General features: G+C 41.9%; 1 protein-coding gene across 2 annotated transcripts in view; it reads right to left on the reverse strand.

The window, feature by feature from the left end:
* Positions 1 to 17,901, reverse strand: part of PTPRR (protein tyrosine phosphatase receptor type R) — a 393,781-nt gene that overhangs the window by 199,669 nt on the left and 176,211 nt on the right. Inside the window, exon 1 of one of the 2 annotated variants that reach the window (XM_077265279.1) lies at positions 11,003 to 11,270. The exons of the other annotated variant lie outside the window; for it this stretch is intronic. Within the exon in view, the coding sequence (XP_077121394.1) occupies positions 11,003 to 11,032 (30 nt within the window). The 5' untranslated portion in view covers positions 11,033 to 11,270. Of the gene's footprint in view, positions 1 to 11,002; positions 11,271 to 17,901 lie in introns of those variants that run through there. 2 annotated transcript variants of the gene reach the window in all.

The following is a 17,901-nucleotide window of genomic DNA, read 5'->3' on the forward strand; positions in this document are numbered from 1 at the left end:
TTATAATGCTTTTCAGACGTTTCACTAGGCATCACACATTCAGTGTCATCATCATGAATAGATTGCCAGGAATTTTGTAGAAAAGCAAATATTTAGGGCACAAGTATTACAAAAGGTCCAATTGAATTGGTAAGAAAAGGTAAGGTAAAACAAACACTATTACATTTTGGCCCTGATTGTACAAACCATTTATTGTAATATCTTGGATTTCTGTGAATACTATATGTAAAAAGAAAACCAAAGAGTAAAGCTGTATTTATTCACACCTTTCGGGGTAAATTAACGTGCGAATTTTGACAGCGATTGCAAAGGGTGAAATCTGCAAGAAACGTTCACAGAAAGAAAGGACATGCTGTGAAATTTAAAATTCGCAGAGCAAGTACATTTTTTGCACAAAATTTTCACAATGTGTAGATACAATTTTTAAAACTATATCTACTTTGTTTTAATTGTATTATGCTGCAGAAATTAGAGTGGAAAATGCCCACCAAATGACCATCATATGCACTGACCCTTAAACAAATTAGTAAAGAATTACATCTGTGCAACAACTGGGTTTCTATTGAATAATTAAGTGCCTAAATTCATAAGCTCTAACATATACAGTCAGAGCCGCCATTAGGGAATTACTGCCCTTACTGGCGTATGGGGCCCGGTAAGCAGAGGGGTCCCAGACCTCTTCTGCACACCGGACCCCAGTGACAGGATTCTACTGGTTCAGTAACTGAACGTACGTCCTCAGACACACGTTCAGTTAAAATCTATGTCGCTGTGCGGGAAGCCTTCCAATCACAGGCCGGCAGCTGACATCAGTATGCACATCGCCAGTAAATCCACAACTCAGAAGAATCAGAAAGAGGATGCCTCTGGACCATGACCAGGTAAGGAGAAACTTTTTCTTCTACTTTTTTTTGTAAAGTCGCACTATGAGGGCACTATGGCGTGACATGGGGGCAGAGTGGAGAGCCATGGGGGCAGAGTGGAGAGACATGGGGGCAGTATGAAGAGACATGGGGCCAAGAATGGGAAAACATATGAGGTCAGGAATGGGAGAACATATGGAGCCAGGAATGGGAGAATATATGGGGCCAAGAATGGAAAAACATATGGGACCAGGAATGGGAGAACATTTGGGGTCAGCCAGGAATGGGAAAAGATATGGGACCAGCCAGGAATGGGAGAACATATGGGGCCAGCCAGAAATAAGAAAACATATGGGGCCAGCCAGGAATGGGGAAACATATGGGGCCAGGAATGGGAAAACATATGGGGTCAGGAATGGGAGAACACATGGGGCCAGCAAGGAATGATACATGTGGGGTCCAGAATGGAGTACATACGGGACCAGGATGTGGGACATTACTGTAGGGGCTAATTAAGGGATATAATTACTGCTGTGATGTATTTTATGTTTGAGGATACTGTTTTCAGTAAGAGGGGGGTCCTCTTACTGTGCAGGACGACACTAACTTTTTTCTTCATCTGGCATAGTGAAGAAGTTGAGGAAAAATTAGGGAATATGCTCCAGATAACTGTGTATTTTCTTCAAAAACGAGTCCTGTCTGGAAGAAGTAATGGTGGTCTGTGCAGGATGACGAAAGCGATTATGAAGGACTTTAACTGGAGACGTCACCAGTGAGTCAGTGTGTTACCTATACATTGACAGTATACATTGTATACTACAGTAGCGACCAATTGCCATGTTTTAAGCTAAAAACACACAAACAAGAAATAAAATATTGACTTCCCATGACTTCCCAAAAATTTGACTACCCATGACAAAATATGCAAAACAGACTTCTGGGAGGCGGAGCCATGGAATGGCTGCATTCTAACAGAGTTCCTTGGCTGTGGAGGAAAATCCATCTCCATCCCCTTAACTGGGGCATCAAAATGCTGGGATAAGGACCAGACAAGGGCCTCCACTAACAGACCCAGCTCTCTGGAGACTCCGTAGTCTATAGGCGCAGGCAGCGCCATATAAAGCAGCAGAACTCTAGAAGAGGGAGCGAGAACGCTGAGGGCCACGCTACTCACCGGGTCTTGAGAAGAGCACAGGGGCTGCAGACCGGATCGGTGTCCATCTGCGGGTGCCTGGCGGCGGCATGAAAGACGGGAGGAAATCAGAGGCTGGGATAACCAGGTGAACGGTGGTGAGTGCTTGAGGCGAGTCGGCATTGTGCAGGCACCATTCCCCCTCCCCCTCCTAAAATGTCAGGGAGCAGTACTGGAATTGATAAAGGCTGGATGATTCAGGATGAATGAGCCCTGAGGCTCCTCTGATTAAAGATAGTTCAGGACACTTGTGAGACAGGCTGGCCACGTGAGCTGGCACGTGAGTGTGTGAGAGTGCGCTAGAGACTGGGAGAGACTCTGTGACTGTGGAACACCACTACCCCTGAGGTGGGAAATGCAATACAACACCATCGATAACTCAGAGGTGATAGTAAGACAACAGCACACTTAATACCTCTGAAACCCCCTTATTAAGTGCCTTCTCCAGTGAGACATACCAAGGGACAGGATATATGAACATTAAATCATCTGCATATCTTCTCTGCCAGGCACTGGAGAGTGGCTGTGAAATGTTTAATATATCCAGTTCATTGAAGACTCTATTTCTTTAAGCCTACCATCACTGCAGCAGGAGCCAAAGTGGAATACATACATACACACGTTGTCCTAGTGCTGCTCCAACCAGTCATTCTGCAGAATCAGCAAATACTACTCTATGTAGCTCACAACTACAAGCATCTTAGCTGAACTGCCTTACAAAGCTATATGTGATTACTAAGTCATCAGTGACATCACTGCCTTCTATACAGGAATACATTAGTGACTCTATACACCATGGATAAATTCATGGGCAAAAATAGCAAGGGAGGAAGACCCCCGACACACACCCAAACTGCAAATTCCCCCACAAAGCTAGCAAGTGATAACACCAGAGACGACTCACAGCCCATAGCCCAAGCTATAATGGACCGTCAAATGCCAGAGAATGAGAACCAGCTGACGGCTTTCCAGGCCTCACTGGAGGTGATAGTGTCACAAGTCAATACACAGGGGTCATGTCTCGCGGAGGCGGAGCAAAGAGTTTATGATCTGGAGGACGCTGTAAAGGACAATACAGGAAGACTAGAGGCCAAAGAAAAATAAACTTCTTTTCTATTGGACAAGGTCAATGACCTAGAAAATAGATCTCGCCGCAATAATTTAAGGCTGGTGGGCCTCCCCGAGTCGGTCCCATCATCCGATCTCATTAACATCGCATCAGAATGTCTTCCGAAAGTGTTGAATTTAAACCCAGCTTCAGGGAAAATCATGATTGAAAGAGCCCACCGTGTGGGTCCACCAAGGAATGGCGAAAAAGACAGATCGCGACCGGTTATCTTTAGGGTCTTGGACTTTCATGACAGGCTATGAATACTATCAGCCTTCAGGAAGAAATGGAAGTTATCCAATAACAACAATGAGCTCCTTCTTTTTCAGGACTACTCTGAGGCCCTAGCCGTGAAACGTAAAGCCTTCAGCCCAGCATGCAAAATCCTGGTGGATAACAACATTCGGTTCGAACTATAATACCCAGTTGTCCTACGTTTTACCATATCTGGAAAGAACTGGGCTTTTGATGATCCAACAAAGGCCCTAAACTATCTATCTTCCGAGATCCAGTCATCACCTCGAGATCTGGGTGACACTTGAACACGCGGGGTCACCATGCTTACTCATTTCTGTGATGTCACTGAATTTTAATGTCAGTGGTTATTTTCACAAATGTTTTACATCACTGTTATGCTATGGTTGCTTTTCTTTTTCTCAAGTTATGATAGTTTGTGGGAAGAATTATTGTTGACAAGGGAGGGGGAGGGTCTCTTTGTGCTCCTATACAGCTTACAGGTTTCAGCAGCTCCAACATTTACTTGCTGTGATGAGAGGGGAGCTGGAATACAAATATTGATAATTTCATGGCTGTTTCCATGCTCAGGGATAGGTTAATGGCGGATACAGCTAACTCAGAGGTATCCATAACACAATCTCTTTATTGGTGTTCTTGGAACGCAAACGGGCTTAACTCCCCTGTAAAAAGGAAGAAAGTCCTGAATTATTTACAATGTGCAAACTTCCATATTATTTTCTTGCAGGAAATGCATTGGGTAAAGAATAACCATTCTTCTTTCCTTAGCAAAAAATATACCGTATGAGCGGAGGCCTCTTATATCAAAAAACAAAGGGGAGAAGCTATACTCTTTAACAAAGGTATTAACCATGAGATTCTAGATGTTGTGGCAGATCCTCAAGGAAGATTTCTGCTGGTTAAAGCTAACAGATGAGGTAACTTACTGTTTGGTCAATGTGTATGCACCTAATGTTTTTGATCCTCAATTTCAGGTGCAATTAATGGAAAGCATAACCGGCTGCGAAACGTCCAATTTAATAGTAGAGGGAGACTTCAATGAGGCCCATGATGTGCTATTGGATAGATCCAACCCCCACACCTTACACCAGTCATCACAGAGCTGTTACATACAGTCACTATTGGATCATCTGGGATTGATTGACATATGGAGACTTTATCACCTCATAGAGAGGGATTATTCATATTACTCTCACGTACACGACTCCCATGCTAGGTTGGACTGTTGTTTGCTGGGCACATCTATGCTGCCATTGGTGTTCCAATCAGATATTTTGAATATCCATATATCAGATCATGCCCCTGGGACTTTTAGATCCCGCTTAGTGAGCCCAATGAAGAGAGATAAAAGTTGGAGATTTCCCACATATTCATATAAATCAGATGACTTCAGAGCATTCCTGCAAACCTCTTGGGACACTAAGGGTATGTGTCCACGTTCAGAATTGCATCAGGATTTGGTCAGGGTTTTTCATCAGTATTTGTAAGCCAAAACCAGGAGTGGAACAATTAGAGGAAAAGTATAATAGAAACATATGCTCCACTTTTGCATTTATCACCCACTCCTGGTTTTGGCTTACAAATACTGATGAAAAATCCTGACTAGTGTTGAGCATTACGATACCGCAAGTATCGGGTATCGGCCGATATTTGCGGTATCGGAATTCCGATACCGAGTTCCGATATTTTTGTGATATCGGAAATCGGAATCGGAAGTTCACAGTGTATGGTTCCCAGGGTCTGGAGGAGAGGAGACTCTCCTTCAGGCCCTGGGATCCATATTCATGTAAAAAATAAAGAATACAAATAAAAAATATGGATATACTCACCCCTCCGACGGAGCCTGGACCTCAGACGTGCAACCGGCAGCCTCCGTTCCTAAGAATGAGCGAGTGAAGGACCTGCGATGACGTCGCGGCTTGTGATTGGTCGCGTGAGCAGTCACATGAGCGGTCACGTGACCAATCACAAGCCGCGACGTCATCGCAGGTCTTTCACTTGCTCATTCTTAGGAACGGAGGCTGCCGGTTACAGCGGTTACTACCAGGGCGCGTCAGAGGGTGAGTATATCCCTATTTTTTATTTTTATTCTTTATTTTACACATGAATATGGATCCCAGGGCCTGAAGGAGAGTTTCCTCTCCTTCAGACCCTGGGAACCATCCAGGATACCTTCCGATACTTGTGTCCCATTGACTTGTATTGGTATCGGGTATCGGTATCGGCGATATCCGATATTTTTCGGATATCGGCCGATACCATCCGATACTTTCAAATATCGGAAGGTATCGCTCAACACTAATCCTGACCAAATCCTGATGCAATCCTGAACGTGGACACATACCCTTATAAGAATGACAATCGGGAGCAGAGCCAAAAAGCTCCCTTATTTTGGGCAGCCTTCAAGGCTGTGATAAGGTGACAAATTATCTCTTATATAATAAAAGGAAGAAAGTAATGGAAAACACCATAGAAACACAAATGTTGCTGACACAAGTATGTAAGAACTTTAAATCCAACAATACTCCCATTAACAAACAAAAATTCTTGGAGGCTAAAGAAGTAGCGGACACATTGGCACACGAAAGGGCAATGCATAATTTAGACTACCAAAAGCATAAGTATTTTAAATGGGCTAACAAACCAGGACAAATGCTAGCATCCCTTATTAAAAACCCTTCAGAACATAAACTAGAATAAATAGGATTCACAAAAAAGTGGCCAGACAACATTTAAAAATGAGGAGATAGTGGACGAGTTCCGGACTTTTTTTTAGCTCCTTATATGAGGAGGGTGTAGGGGGACTTGACGGTGGCTCGTGCTTTTTTGGAGCGACGTTACCCCTACACTCACAGAAGAACAAAGACTAGCTCTTAACACACCCATCTCTCCAATGGAGATGGTGCAAACCATTAATACTCTAATTATATCTAAAGCTCCTTGACCGGATGGGTTTGGTAATGAGCATTACAAAATATTGGGAGCTGCAGTAAGCCCACGCCTATGTTCAATGGAATAGTGAGAGATGGTCAATTACCCGAACGGTTTAATGAGGCTAATATTATTATGTTGCCCAAAATGGGTAAAGACCTCCTACAGGTCGATGAGACCAATCTCGTTACTCACCTCCGATTTTAAAATTTTTACAAAAATTTTGGCAAATAGAGTCCAACAGATGATTCATGATCTAATATGGCTGCATCAAACAGGATTCATCCATTGAAAATCTATCTATTACGTATAATATCAGGACAGCGATAGGGGCGATATCCTCTAGCAGAATGCATGGACACAAGAAAAGCATTGTGGGCAGCCTAGATGCAAACAAGGCCTTTGACCCAGTATCTTGGCTCTACTTGCATAAATTGCTAGAAACTCGCAATTTTGGTCCATGGTTCTGCGAGGCTGTCATGCTAATATACAGTATAAAAACCCCACATCCCGACTCTACATAAACAATACATTGACCAAACCCTTTCAAATACAACGGGGTATGAAACAGGGCTGCCCACTATCCTTATTATTATTCAACCTAGCATTGTTAAATTACTAGCCTTTGCTGATGACATATTGTTGTTTATTGCCAACCCGGCTCAAGCCATCCCAGCCATAATGAGGACCCTGGACTCATTTGGAGGAAATTCTGGCTTCAAGGTGAACTATAATAAGTCGGAGGCTCTAGTTTTGTTCCAATTGGGCAGGATAAAAGATGCAGCGTTTCCATTCCACTGGAGTGAGGAATCCATTAAGTATTTGGCCATTTGACTCCCGGCAGACCCTTCAAAGTTATTTAAAACTAATTTTAGACCACATATAGCATTGATAATTGGTCTTTTAATCTCATGGAGACATTGTGCACTTTCCTTTTCAGGTAGATGCTATTTGATTAAAATGGACATCTTTCCAAAGTTGCTATACTTATTCCAAGCTCTTCCACTGCTATTGTCACAACCAGATATTAAACAATTAAATGCAGCATTTAGGAGGTTTATATGCAGTGAGAAGGGAAGAATGTGTATAGGATTCCTCAAGCTACAATTGCCCAGAAGTGAGGGAGGAATTAATGTTCTGGATATTGGAAGATACAATCTGTCAGCTAACTTTAGGTACATTGTGGATTGGATTTGTCAACGTACAACTGGAGCAGCAGTTGAGCCCTTGGGTATCACTAACCGCTCTGATCCATCTGGGTAACGATGAGCTCCCTGATGATATTAGAGCGCACTCGTTTTTGTGGCAAACTATTTTGACATGGAGGAGAGGGAGAAAAATTTGTGGAGGGACAGGTGATCTGTCTCCCTTTCAGCCATTTCTAGGCAACCCTAAATTTATGAATAATTGACCACCTGTACATTATGTAACCTTGACAAAACAGGGATGCACCATGATGGCTGACATGCTGGATCAGAATTTCTCCCTACTATCTATTGAAACAATAACACAGTGATTTCCTTTTTTAAGACACAGGCCATTCCTCTTCCTTCAGGCACGTAGCATAGCCCAAAAATATATTAGTGGTAGGAAAGATACAGCTCAGATGAATAACATGGAGGTCTTTCTTAAAATCTCAAGGTTGCAGAATGCTTCAATGAGCAAAATACACTCCATACTACATCAGCGTAGGTCTTGGGAGGGGAGAGACACCAGGCCTTCTAGATGGGTGACAGATATCCCAGGGTTGGGGACTTTTTGGATGATACGTTGTCGCAGAAGAAATTTATTCCCTATAGTAGTTACACGGACATGGCTTTATTGATTCTCAATAGGGCGTACATCACTCCGTCAATGCAGACCAAAATGATACCTACAACATTGTATACATGCTCAAAATGTGGAACACACAACACAGACATCCTCAATCACCTGTGGAGTTGTCCAAGAATACAAGATCTGTGGCATAGGATACATGTAGAACTACAAACAACATTTCATATTACATTCCCACTTACACCGCAATGGGCAATCTTCAATATGCTGGGGGAATCTCAGCAATCTCTGACCAAGCATATAAAAGCAATTTTGGTAATATGGGCTTCGGCAGTTAGGAAGAGCATATTACACCATTGGTTGAACCCTAATATACCATCCCAATCACTAATACAGACAAAAATAATGTTCCTATTCAAAATGGATTGGTTGGAAACATTAACTGACAGATAGATACTTAACCTGGAAGTTTCTCACGACTTGGTCTTTTCTTATTCCAACATTATTACCAGCTGTCAAAAATAGACTGAGAGCTCAGTTGAAGGACACCAGATGGTATCTCCTTAAATGTATTGATGGACATATCCCGATTCCATAAACTCTAAATTTTTATGGATGCACGCAGAGAAGTGGTCGGGGGGATCAAGGGGAGGGATTACAGAATAGGTAGAGTTTGGATAAGCTTATTGTTTTGACAATAATGTCATATTGAACAGAATGGAAAAGACAACTTGGCATGAATTCTATGACATGTTACTGGTTTGATATGTATTGTTTTAAACTAATAAAAAGAGTTTGAAAAAAAAAAGCAAAACATTTGGCCCAGCAAATGTTGAAAACTAACACATAAAGAGATAAAACAATGTCAAACACACTTAAAAAAAGCAAAACTTTTGGTCGCTATTATATATACAGAGCTCCCATGTATAATGTCACCTGTGATCACTGTATTACCTGTACACTATACACTACATACCGAGCTCCTGTGTATAATGTCACTGGTGATCACTGCATGACCTGTACACTATACACTACATACAGAGCTCCTGTGTATAATGTCACTGGTGATCAATGCATTACCTGTACACTGACACTATATACAGAGCTCCTGTGCATAATGTCACTGGTGATCATTGTATTACCTGTACACTGACACTATATACAGAGCTCCTGTGCATAATGTCACCAGTGATCACTGTATTACCTGTACACTGACACTATATACAGAGCTCCTGTGTATAATGTCACTGATCAATGCATTACCTATACACTGACACTATATATAGACCTCGTGTATGTCACTGGTGATCACTGCATTACCTTTACACTGACACTATATACAGAGCTCCTGTGTATAATGTCACCAGTGATCACTGTATTATCTGTACACTGACACTATATACAGAGCTCCTGTGTATAATGTCATTGGTGATCAATGCATTACCTATACACTGACACTATATACAGACCTCCTGTATGTCACTGGTGATCACTGCATTACCTGTACACTGACACTATATACAGAGCTCCTGTGTATAATGTCACCAGTGATCACTGTATTATCTGTACACTGACACTATATACAGAGCTCCTATGTATAATGTCACTGGTGATCACTGTATTACCTGTACACTGACACTATACACTGTATACTATGTACAGAGTTCCTGTGTATACTGGCACTTATGCTAATATTAGTATTGGGTTTTTTATTAATGATCGCAGTATTGTAGCATTCGATCACTATGTGGTGGTAATTTGTGGTCTGGTCATGGTGTAGTGGTATTTGTCCCTTGTATATGGTATTATTCATTCACTATGTGGTGGTGAAATGTGGTTTTCTGTTGGTGTGGCGATATTTGCTTCTTGTGTGTGGTATTATTCATTCACTATCTTTCGCTCAGGTCGGGACAGCCATGGCTAGTCCGTAGTTTGAATTCCGATCTCAGACCGATTTGCACCGACATCTAAATGAGCCTTTAGACAGAAGGAAGGAGAGCTCAGACAAATTTAGAAGCAGTCACTACCATCAAATGTATACTGCAAAAAGAAAACTGATCAGCACCTCCCGACAGATAAGAGATGCTGGTCTGTTTTTTTCTTGTATTCTTGGTCTAGGAGAGATAAGTTTACGTTTGATAGAGTAGTTTCCTATCTAAGGCCTTGTTGTAGCTGATGGGCACATGCAATTTGGCCAATTTCTGTGCTTATTAGTACCACAATTTTTTAAATTTAGTCTATATAGAAGTAATACAGTTTAATATTAATATATCCAATGTTCTCATGTGTTGCTGCACGTTTGACACAGAATCTTACACCCGTTTACATTTGAATCATTGGTCAGATTTAGATTTTTGTAGTACATATAGACAGGTATACAGGTAGCAGCTATTTCCATGTTCATTAAAGTAAATGTCCAACATTTGACATTGGAAAACACCACTTGCATTTACTACTTTTACCAATGGATATCAGTGTTCTGTTAATGAGACTATGAAATAAAAATTCTTTATAAATACGTGTGGTAAATACGGTAAAATCCTTTACAACTGAAATTTTCAGAAATCAACGTAAGACGGGTAGAAGGAGTTATTACTCATTACTGTGAAATGTACCAGATATAATTAGGATGTCTGACAAGTACAAGGGCGATGCTAACTTTTAGAATCAACAATGAATAGAAAAAATAGGAAACAACACAACCACGGGAAGAAATAATAATTCCTACTCAGAGAACATAGACATTAGACAGACATGACTGCCATGTTATCATGCCCGACACATCCTGCTAATTGCTGACTGCCAACAGTTTTTTAAGATTCACCAAAAATATAAACATTTCTGACAATTACTGTAGGAAAAGCAAGATGTTCTTACCTTTAAACTCGAATCTTCATTTATTCTCATTATACTGTTATATAATCAAGGTGAAACGCTAAGCCTTCCTGTGCGAGCTGCTTTTACTCCTGGTGCTTCTGCAATACTCTGAACACCTGGCTTTAGAAGATGATGACACTTTCTATAAATTCTCCCTCTAATTAGCCGTACAATTTCCAAGAGGTTCTTTCTGCCTCTTTGGTAGTGGCTGAATGTTACAGCAACAGCTAGCGATATTGTGATCCTTATAGGATATATAAAATGATAACTGCAAAATAAGATGGTTATAGAATATACCAGATAGATCTTGTGATGGCGCAAATTCATTATGAGCAAATTGTACAAGGCACCTGGTAATTAAACTGATGCCACTCATTTGTCTCATTTGTGGGATTGGCTATGTATTTGTGCATGTTTTATATTATTTTGTTGTCATTGATACGACGTAGTGGGAAATATTACACGGCATTAGTTGACAGACGAGATGCTGCCTGCTTTTGTTTCCAGAGAGATGGCAGCTTCCATATTTGCACTGACTTGTTCCCTTGGGTAGCCTATCTATTGTTTGATTATAGCTGTGCTTCATACAAGTGTAAATTTCTTTCTTTCCGCCCAACCATTGCTTTTGAACCTGTGCTTGCGGTAAATAAATGAGTGGTTTGGATGAGATGAGATTTCTTATTGCTTAGCTATTATTTTTTCTAAATAGGGCATCTTTTCATTGTTTCTTGGTATCCAACATGCCTTTTTTTAGTGCACTTACTCTAAAACAATGTCTAATCTGCAGTGTAAAAAATGGCTATGGATCACTGCCTGGACAGGATTGAAACATATTTTTGAAGCAAAATCAAAAGAATTCATGAGAGGAATCTGTGAAATCAGTCTTGATGCTTGATAAATTTAGTGCATTTTTAGGCTTCATTTAGATGTTAATGATTCATTTGGGTAAGAAAAACGGTTTGAGATTTATCAGTACTTTTTAACTGATTTTCATCAGTGTTTTTATTTTCTCGAATGGAAAAAAAGTAAGCTGCAAAGCTTCATTACAACATTAAAGGGTTTTTCCAGCATTAACTCCTTTGAGACGAAGCTTGCTGTCACTTAAGTGACAGGGCCAGTTTTTACAATTCTGACCACTGTCACTTTATGAGGTTATGACTCTGGAACACTTTAACGGATCCCGGTGATTCTGACATTATTTTGTTGTGACATATTGTACTTTATGATAGTGGTAAAATTTCTTCGATGTGACTTGCGTTTATTTGTGAAAAAAATGGAAATTTGGCGAAAATTTCGAAAATTCTGCAATTTTCAAACTTTGAGTTTTTATGCCCTTAAATTAGAGAGTCAAATTACACAAAATAGTTAAGAAATAACATTTCCCATATGTCTGCTTTACATCAGCACAATTTTGGAAACATTATTTTTTTTCTTAGGAAGTTATAGGGTATGTGCACACGCTGCGGATTTTGCTGCGGATCTGCAGTGGATTGGCCGCTGCGGATTCGCAGCAGTTTTCCATGCGTTTACAGTACCATGTAAACCTATGGAGAACAAAATCTGCAGTGCACATGCTGCTTATTCCGCAGCATGTCAATTCTTTGTGCGGATTCCGCAGCAGTTTACACCTGCTCCATAATAGGAATCCGCAGGTGTAAAACCGCATGTGAAATCCGCACAAAATCCACAGAAAAAAACACGGTAAATCCGCGGTAATTCTTCAGGTAATCCGCAGTGTGGTTTACCTGCGGATTTACCAAAATCAGTCCGTAAAAATCCGCAGGACTTTCCGCAACATGTGCATGTAGCCATAAGGGTTAAAAGTTGACCAGGGATTTCTCATTTTTACAACAAAATTTGCAAAACCATATTTTTAGGGACCACTTCACACTTGAAGACACTTTGAGGGGCCTATATGACAGAAAATGCCCAAAAGTGACACCATTATAAAAACTGCACCCCTCAAAGTACTCAAAACCACATTCAAGAAGTTTATTAACCCTTCAGGTGCGTCACAGGAATTTTTGGAATGTTTAAAAAAAATGAACATTTTACTTTTTTTCACACAAAAAATTACTTCAGATCCAATTTGTTTTATTTTACTAAGGGTAACAGGAGAGACTGGACCCCAAAATTTGTTGTGCAATTTGCCCTGAGTATGCTAATACCCCATATGTGGGGGTAAACCGCTGTTTGGGCAAACAGCAGAACTCAGAAGGGAAGGAGCGCTGTTTGACTTTTCAATGCAAAATTGGCTGGAATTGAGATCAGACGCCATGTTGCGTTTGGAGAGCCCCTGATGTGCCTAAACAGTGGAAACCCGCCACAAGTGATACCATTTTGGAAAGTACACCCCCTAAGGAACTTATCTAGATGTGTAGTGAGCACATTGAACCCCCAAGTGCTTCAAAGAAGTTTTATAATGTAGAGCTGTAAAAATAAAAAAATCATATTTTTTTCACGAAAATGATCTTTTCGCCCCCAATTTTTCATTTTCCCAAGGGTAACAGGAGAAATTGGCCCCCAAAAGTTGTTGTGCAATTTTTCCTGAGTAACATACCCCATATGTGGGGGTAAATCACTGTTTGGGCGCATAGAAGAGATCGGAAGGGAAGGCGCGCCGTTTGACTTTTCAATGCAAAATTGGCTGGAATTGAGATCAGACGCCATGTCGCGTTTGGAGAGCCCCTGATGTGCCTAAACAGTGGAAACCCCCCAATTCTAACTCCAACCCTAACCCCAACACACCCCTAACCCTAATCCCAACCCTAACCATAACCCTAACCCCAACCCTAACCCTAATCCCAACCCTAACCCTAATTGCAACCCTAACCTTAATTCCAACCCTAGCCTTAATTCCAACCCTAACCCTAATTCCAACCCTAATCCCAACCCTAACCCTAACTTTAGCCCCAACCCTAACCTTAATGGGAAAATGGAAATAAATACTTTTTTTTTATTTCATTATTTATCCCTAACTAAAGGTGTGATAAAAGGGGGTTTGATTTACTATTTATGGTAGGTTTTTATAGTGGGTTTTCATGTTTGGCAGCTGTCAGACACTAAAAGACGCTTTTTATTGCAAAAAAAATTGTTTTTGCATCACCACATTTTGAGAGCTATAATTTTTCCATATTTTGGCCCACTGAGTAATGTGAGGTCTTGTTTTTTGAGGGACGAGTTGATGTTTTTATTAGTACCATGTTGTTGTGAATTTACCTTTTTGGCTCCCTCTAGTGGTTACTAGTGATTTGACTCTGGGAATGTCTGCCATCCCTTGTATGCTCACCTGGGTCGTTAGGTCAGGGGTGTTGCTATATAAGCTCCCTGGACCTTCAGTTCAATGCCTGGCAACGTTGTAATCAGAGCTAATCTGTTGTGCTCTTGTCTACTGATCCTGGTTCCTGCTAGATTAAGCTAAGTCTGCTTTCTTGCTTTTTGCTATTTGTTTTTGTTTGCATTTTTGTCCAGCTTGTACATAATCTGTATCCTTACCTTGCTGGAAGCTCTAGGGAGGCTGGAGTTCTCCCACGGGCCGTTAGACGGTTCGGGGGTTCTTGAATTTCCAGTGTGGATTTTTGATAGGGTTTTTGTTGACCATATAAGTTATCTTACTACATTCTGCTATTAGTAAGTGGGCCTCTCTTTGCTAAACCTAGTTCATCTCTGTGTTTGTCATTTCCTCTTACCTCACCGTTATTATTTGTGGGGGGCTTGTATCCAACTTTTGGGGTCTATTCTCTGGAGGCAAGAGAGGTCTTTGTTTTCCTCTTCTAGGGGTAGTTAGTCCTCCGGCTGGCGCGAGACATCTAGCGACCAACGTAGGCATGTTCCCCGGCTACTTCTAGTGTTGGCGATAGGAGTAGATATATGGTCAACCCAGTTACCACTGCCCTATGAGCTGGATTTTTGTACTTCGCAGACTTACTTGTTCCTCTGAGACCCTCGCCATTGGGGTCATAACAGTTTGCCAGGCCAGTATTAAATGTTAAATGCATTGCAGAAGCGGGATTATAAGAAAGAAAATTCTGAGTTTTTTTTTCTCTTTCTCATTTTTTTTTCTTTTCCCCTTTACCTCTGAGTGGCTTGTGTTTGCTGCAGACATGAATGTCCAGACCTTGATTACAGGTGTGGACCAGCTTACTGCTCGTGTGCAGAGCATACAAGATTATGTTATCAGAAATCCTATGTCAGAACCTAAGATACCGATTCCTGAACTGTTTTCCGGAGACCGATTTAAATTTAGAAATTTCAGGAATAATTGTAAATTGTTTTTGTCCCTGAGACCCTGTTCATCTGGAGACTCCGCTCAGCAAGTGAAAATTGTTATTTCTTTTTTACGGGGCGACCCTCAGGATTGGGCCTTCTCGCTGGCGCCAGGAGATCCGGCATTGGCTGATATTGATGCGTTTTTTCTGGCGCTCGGTTTGCTTTATGAGGAACCCAATCTTGAGATTCAGGCAGAAAAAGCCTTGCTGGCTATGTCTCAGGGCCAGGACGAGGCTGAAGTGTATTGCCAAAAATTTCGGAAATGGTCCGTGCTGACCCAGTGGAACGAGTGTGCATTGGCTGCAAATTTCAGAAATGGCCTTTCTGAAGCCATTAAGAATGTGATGGTGGGTTTTCCCATTCCCACAGGTCTGAATGATTCTATGGCCCTGGCAATTCAAATCGACCGGCGGTTGCGGGAGCGCAAAACCGCAAATTCCCTCATGGTGTTGTCTGAACAGGCACCTGATTTAATGCAATGTGATAGAATCCTGACTAGAAATGAGCGGAAAATTCATAGACGCCAGAATGGCTTGTGTTACTACTGTGGTGATTCTACACATGTTATCTCAGCATGCTCTAAACGTCTTACTAGGGTTGTTAGTCCTGTCGCCATTGGTAATTTGCAACCTAAATTTATGCTATCTGTAACTTTGATTTGCTCACTGTCATCGTATCCTGTCATGGCGTTTGTAGACTCAGGTGCTGCCCTGAGTCTGATGGATCTGTCATTTGCCAAGCGCTGCGGTTTTGTTCTGGAGCCATTAGAAAATCCTATCCCTCTTAGGGGTATTGATGCTACGCCTTTGGCAAAAAATAAACCGCAGTTCTGGACACAGGTTACCATGTGCATGACTCCCGAACATCGGGAGGTGATACGTTTTCTTGTTCTGCATAAGATGCATGATTTGGTTGTTTTGGGTTTGCCATGGTTACAGACCCATAATCCAGTCTTGGACTGGAAGGCAATGTCGGTGTCAAGTTGGGGCTGCCATGGAATTCATGGAGATTCCCTGCCCTTGTCTATTGCTTCTTCTACGCCCTCGGAAGTTCCGGCGTATTTGTCTGATTATCAGGATGTCTTCAGCGAGTCTAAGTCCAGTGCACTGCCTCCTCATAGGGAATGTGACTGTGCAATAGATTTGATTCCTGGCAGTAAGTTTCCTAAGGGGAGACTGTTTAATTTGTCGATACCTGAACATACCGCGATGCGTTCATATATCAAGGAGTCTCTTGAGAAGGGGCATATCCGTCCTTCTTCTTCCCCTCTTGGTGCGGGATTCTTTTTTGTGGCCAAAAAGGACGGATCTTTGAGGCCTTGTATTGACTATCGGCTTTTAAACAAGATCACTGTCAAATTTCAGTATCCTTTGCCGCTGTTGTCAGACTTGTTTGCCCGGATTAAAGGTGCCAAGTGGTTCACAAAGATAGACCTTCGTGGTGCGTACAACCTTGTGCGCATTAAGCAAGGCGATGAATGGAAAACCGCATTCAATACACCCGAAGGTCATTTTGAGTACTTGGTGATGCCATTTGGGCTCTCTAATGCACCTTCAGTTTTTCAGTCCTTCATGCATGACATTTTCCGGAAGTATCTGGATAAATTTTTGATTGTTTATCTGGATGATATTCTGGTTTTTTCTCATGATTGGGACTCGCATGTGGAGCAGGTCAGGATGGTTTTTAAGATTTTGCGTGAAAATTCTTTGTTTGTTAAAGGCTCAAAGTGTCTCTTTGGTGTACAGAGGGTTCCCTTTTTGGGGTTCATTTTTTCCCCTTCTGCTGTGGAGATGGACCCAGTCAAGGTCCGAGCTATTCATGATTGGACTCAACCCTCGTCAGTTAAGAGTCTTCAGAAGTTCTTGGGTTTTGCTAACTTCTACCGTCGTTTTATCGCAAATTTTTCTAGCGTTGTTAAACCATTGACGGATATGACCAAGAAAGGCTCTGATGTAGCTAACTGGGCTCCTGCTGCCGTGGAGGCTTTCCAGGAGTTGAAACGCCGGTTTACTTCGGCGCCTGTTTTGTGCCAACCTGACACCTCACTTCCCTTTCAGGTGGAGGTGGATGCTTCGGAGATTGGGGCAGGGGCCGTTTTGTCACAGAGAGGCCCTGGTTGCTCTACTATGAGACCTTGTGCCTTTTTCTCCAGGAAGTTTTCGCCGGCAGAGCGAAATTATGATGTGGGCAATCGGGAGTTGTTGGCCATGAAGTGGGCATTTGAGGAGTGGCGTCATTGGCTCGAGGGTGCTAAGCATCGTGTGGTGGTCTTGACTGATCACAAAAATCTGATGTATCTCGAGTCTGCTAAACGCCTGAATCCTAGACAGGCCCGCTGGTCATTGTTTTTCTCCCGTTTTGACTTTGTGGTCTCGTATTTACCAGGTTCTAAGAATGTGAAGGCCGATGCTCTGTCTAGGAGCTTTGTGCCTGATGCTCCTGGAGTCGCTGAACCTGTGGGTATTCTTAAGGAAGGAGTTATCTTGTCTGCTATTTCTCCTGATCTGCGGCGTGTGTTGCAGAGATTTCAGGCTGGTAGGCCTGACTCTTGTCCATCTGACAGATTGTTTGTGCCTGCTAAATGGACCAGCAGAGTCATTTCCGAGGTTCATTCCTCAGTGTTGGCAGGG

Source organism: Ranitomeya variabilis, chromosome 5, assembly GCF_051348905.1.
Source record: "Ranitomeya variabilis isolate aRanVar5 chromosome 5, aRanVar5.hap1, whole genome shotgun sequence".
Lineage (NCBI taxonomy): Eukaryota > Metazoa > Chordata > Amphibia > Anura > Dendrobatidae > Ranitomeya > Ranitomeya variabilis.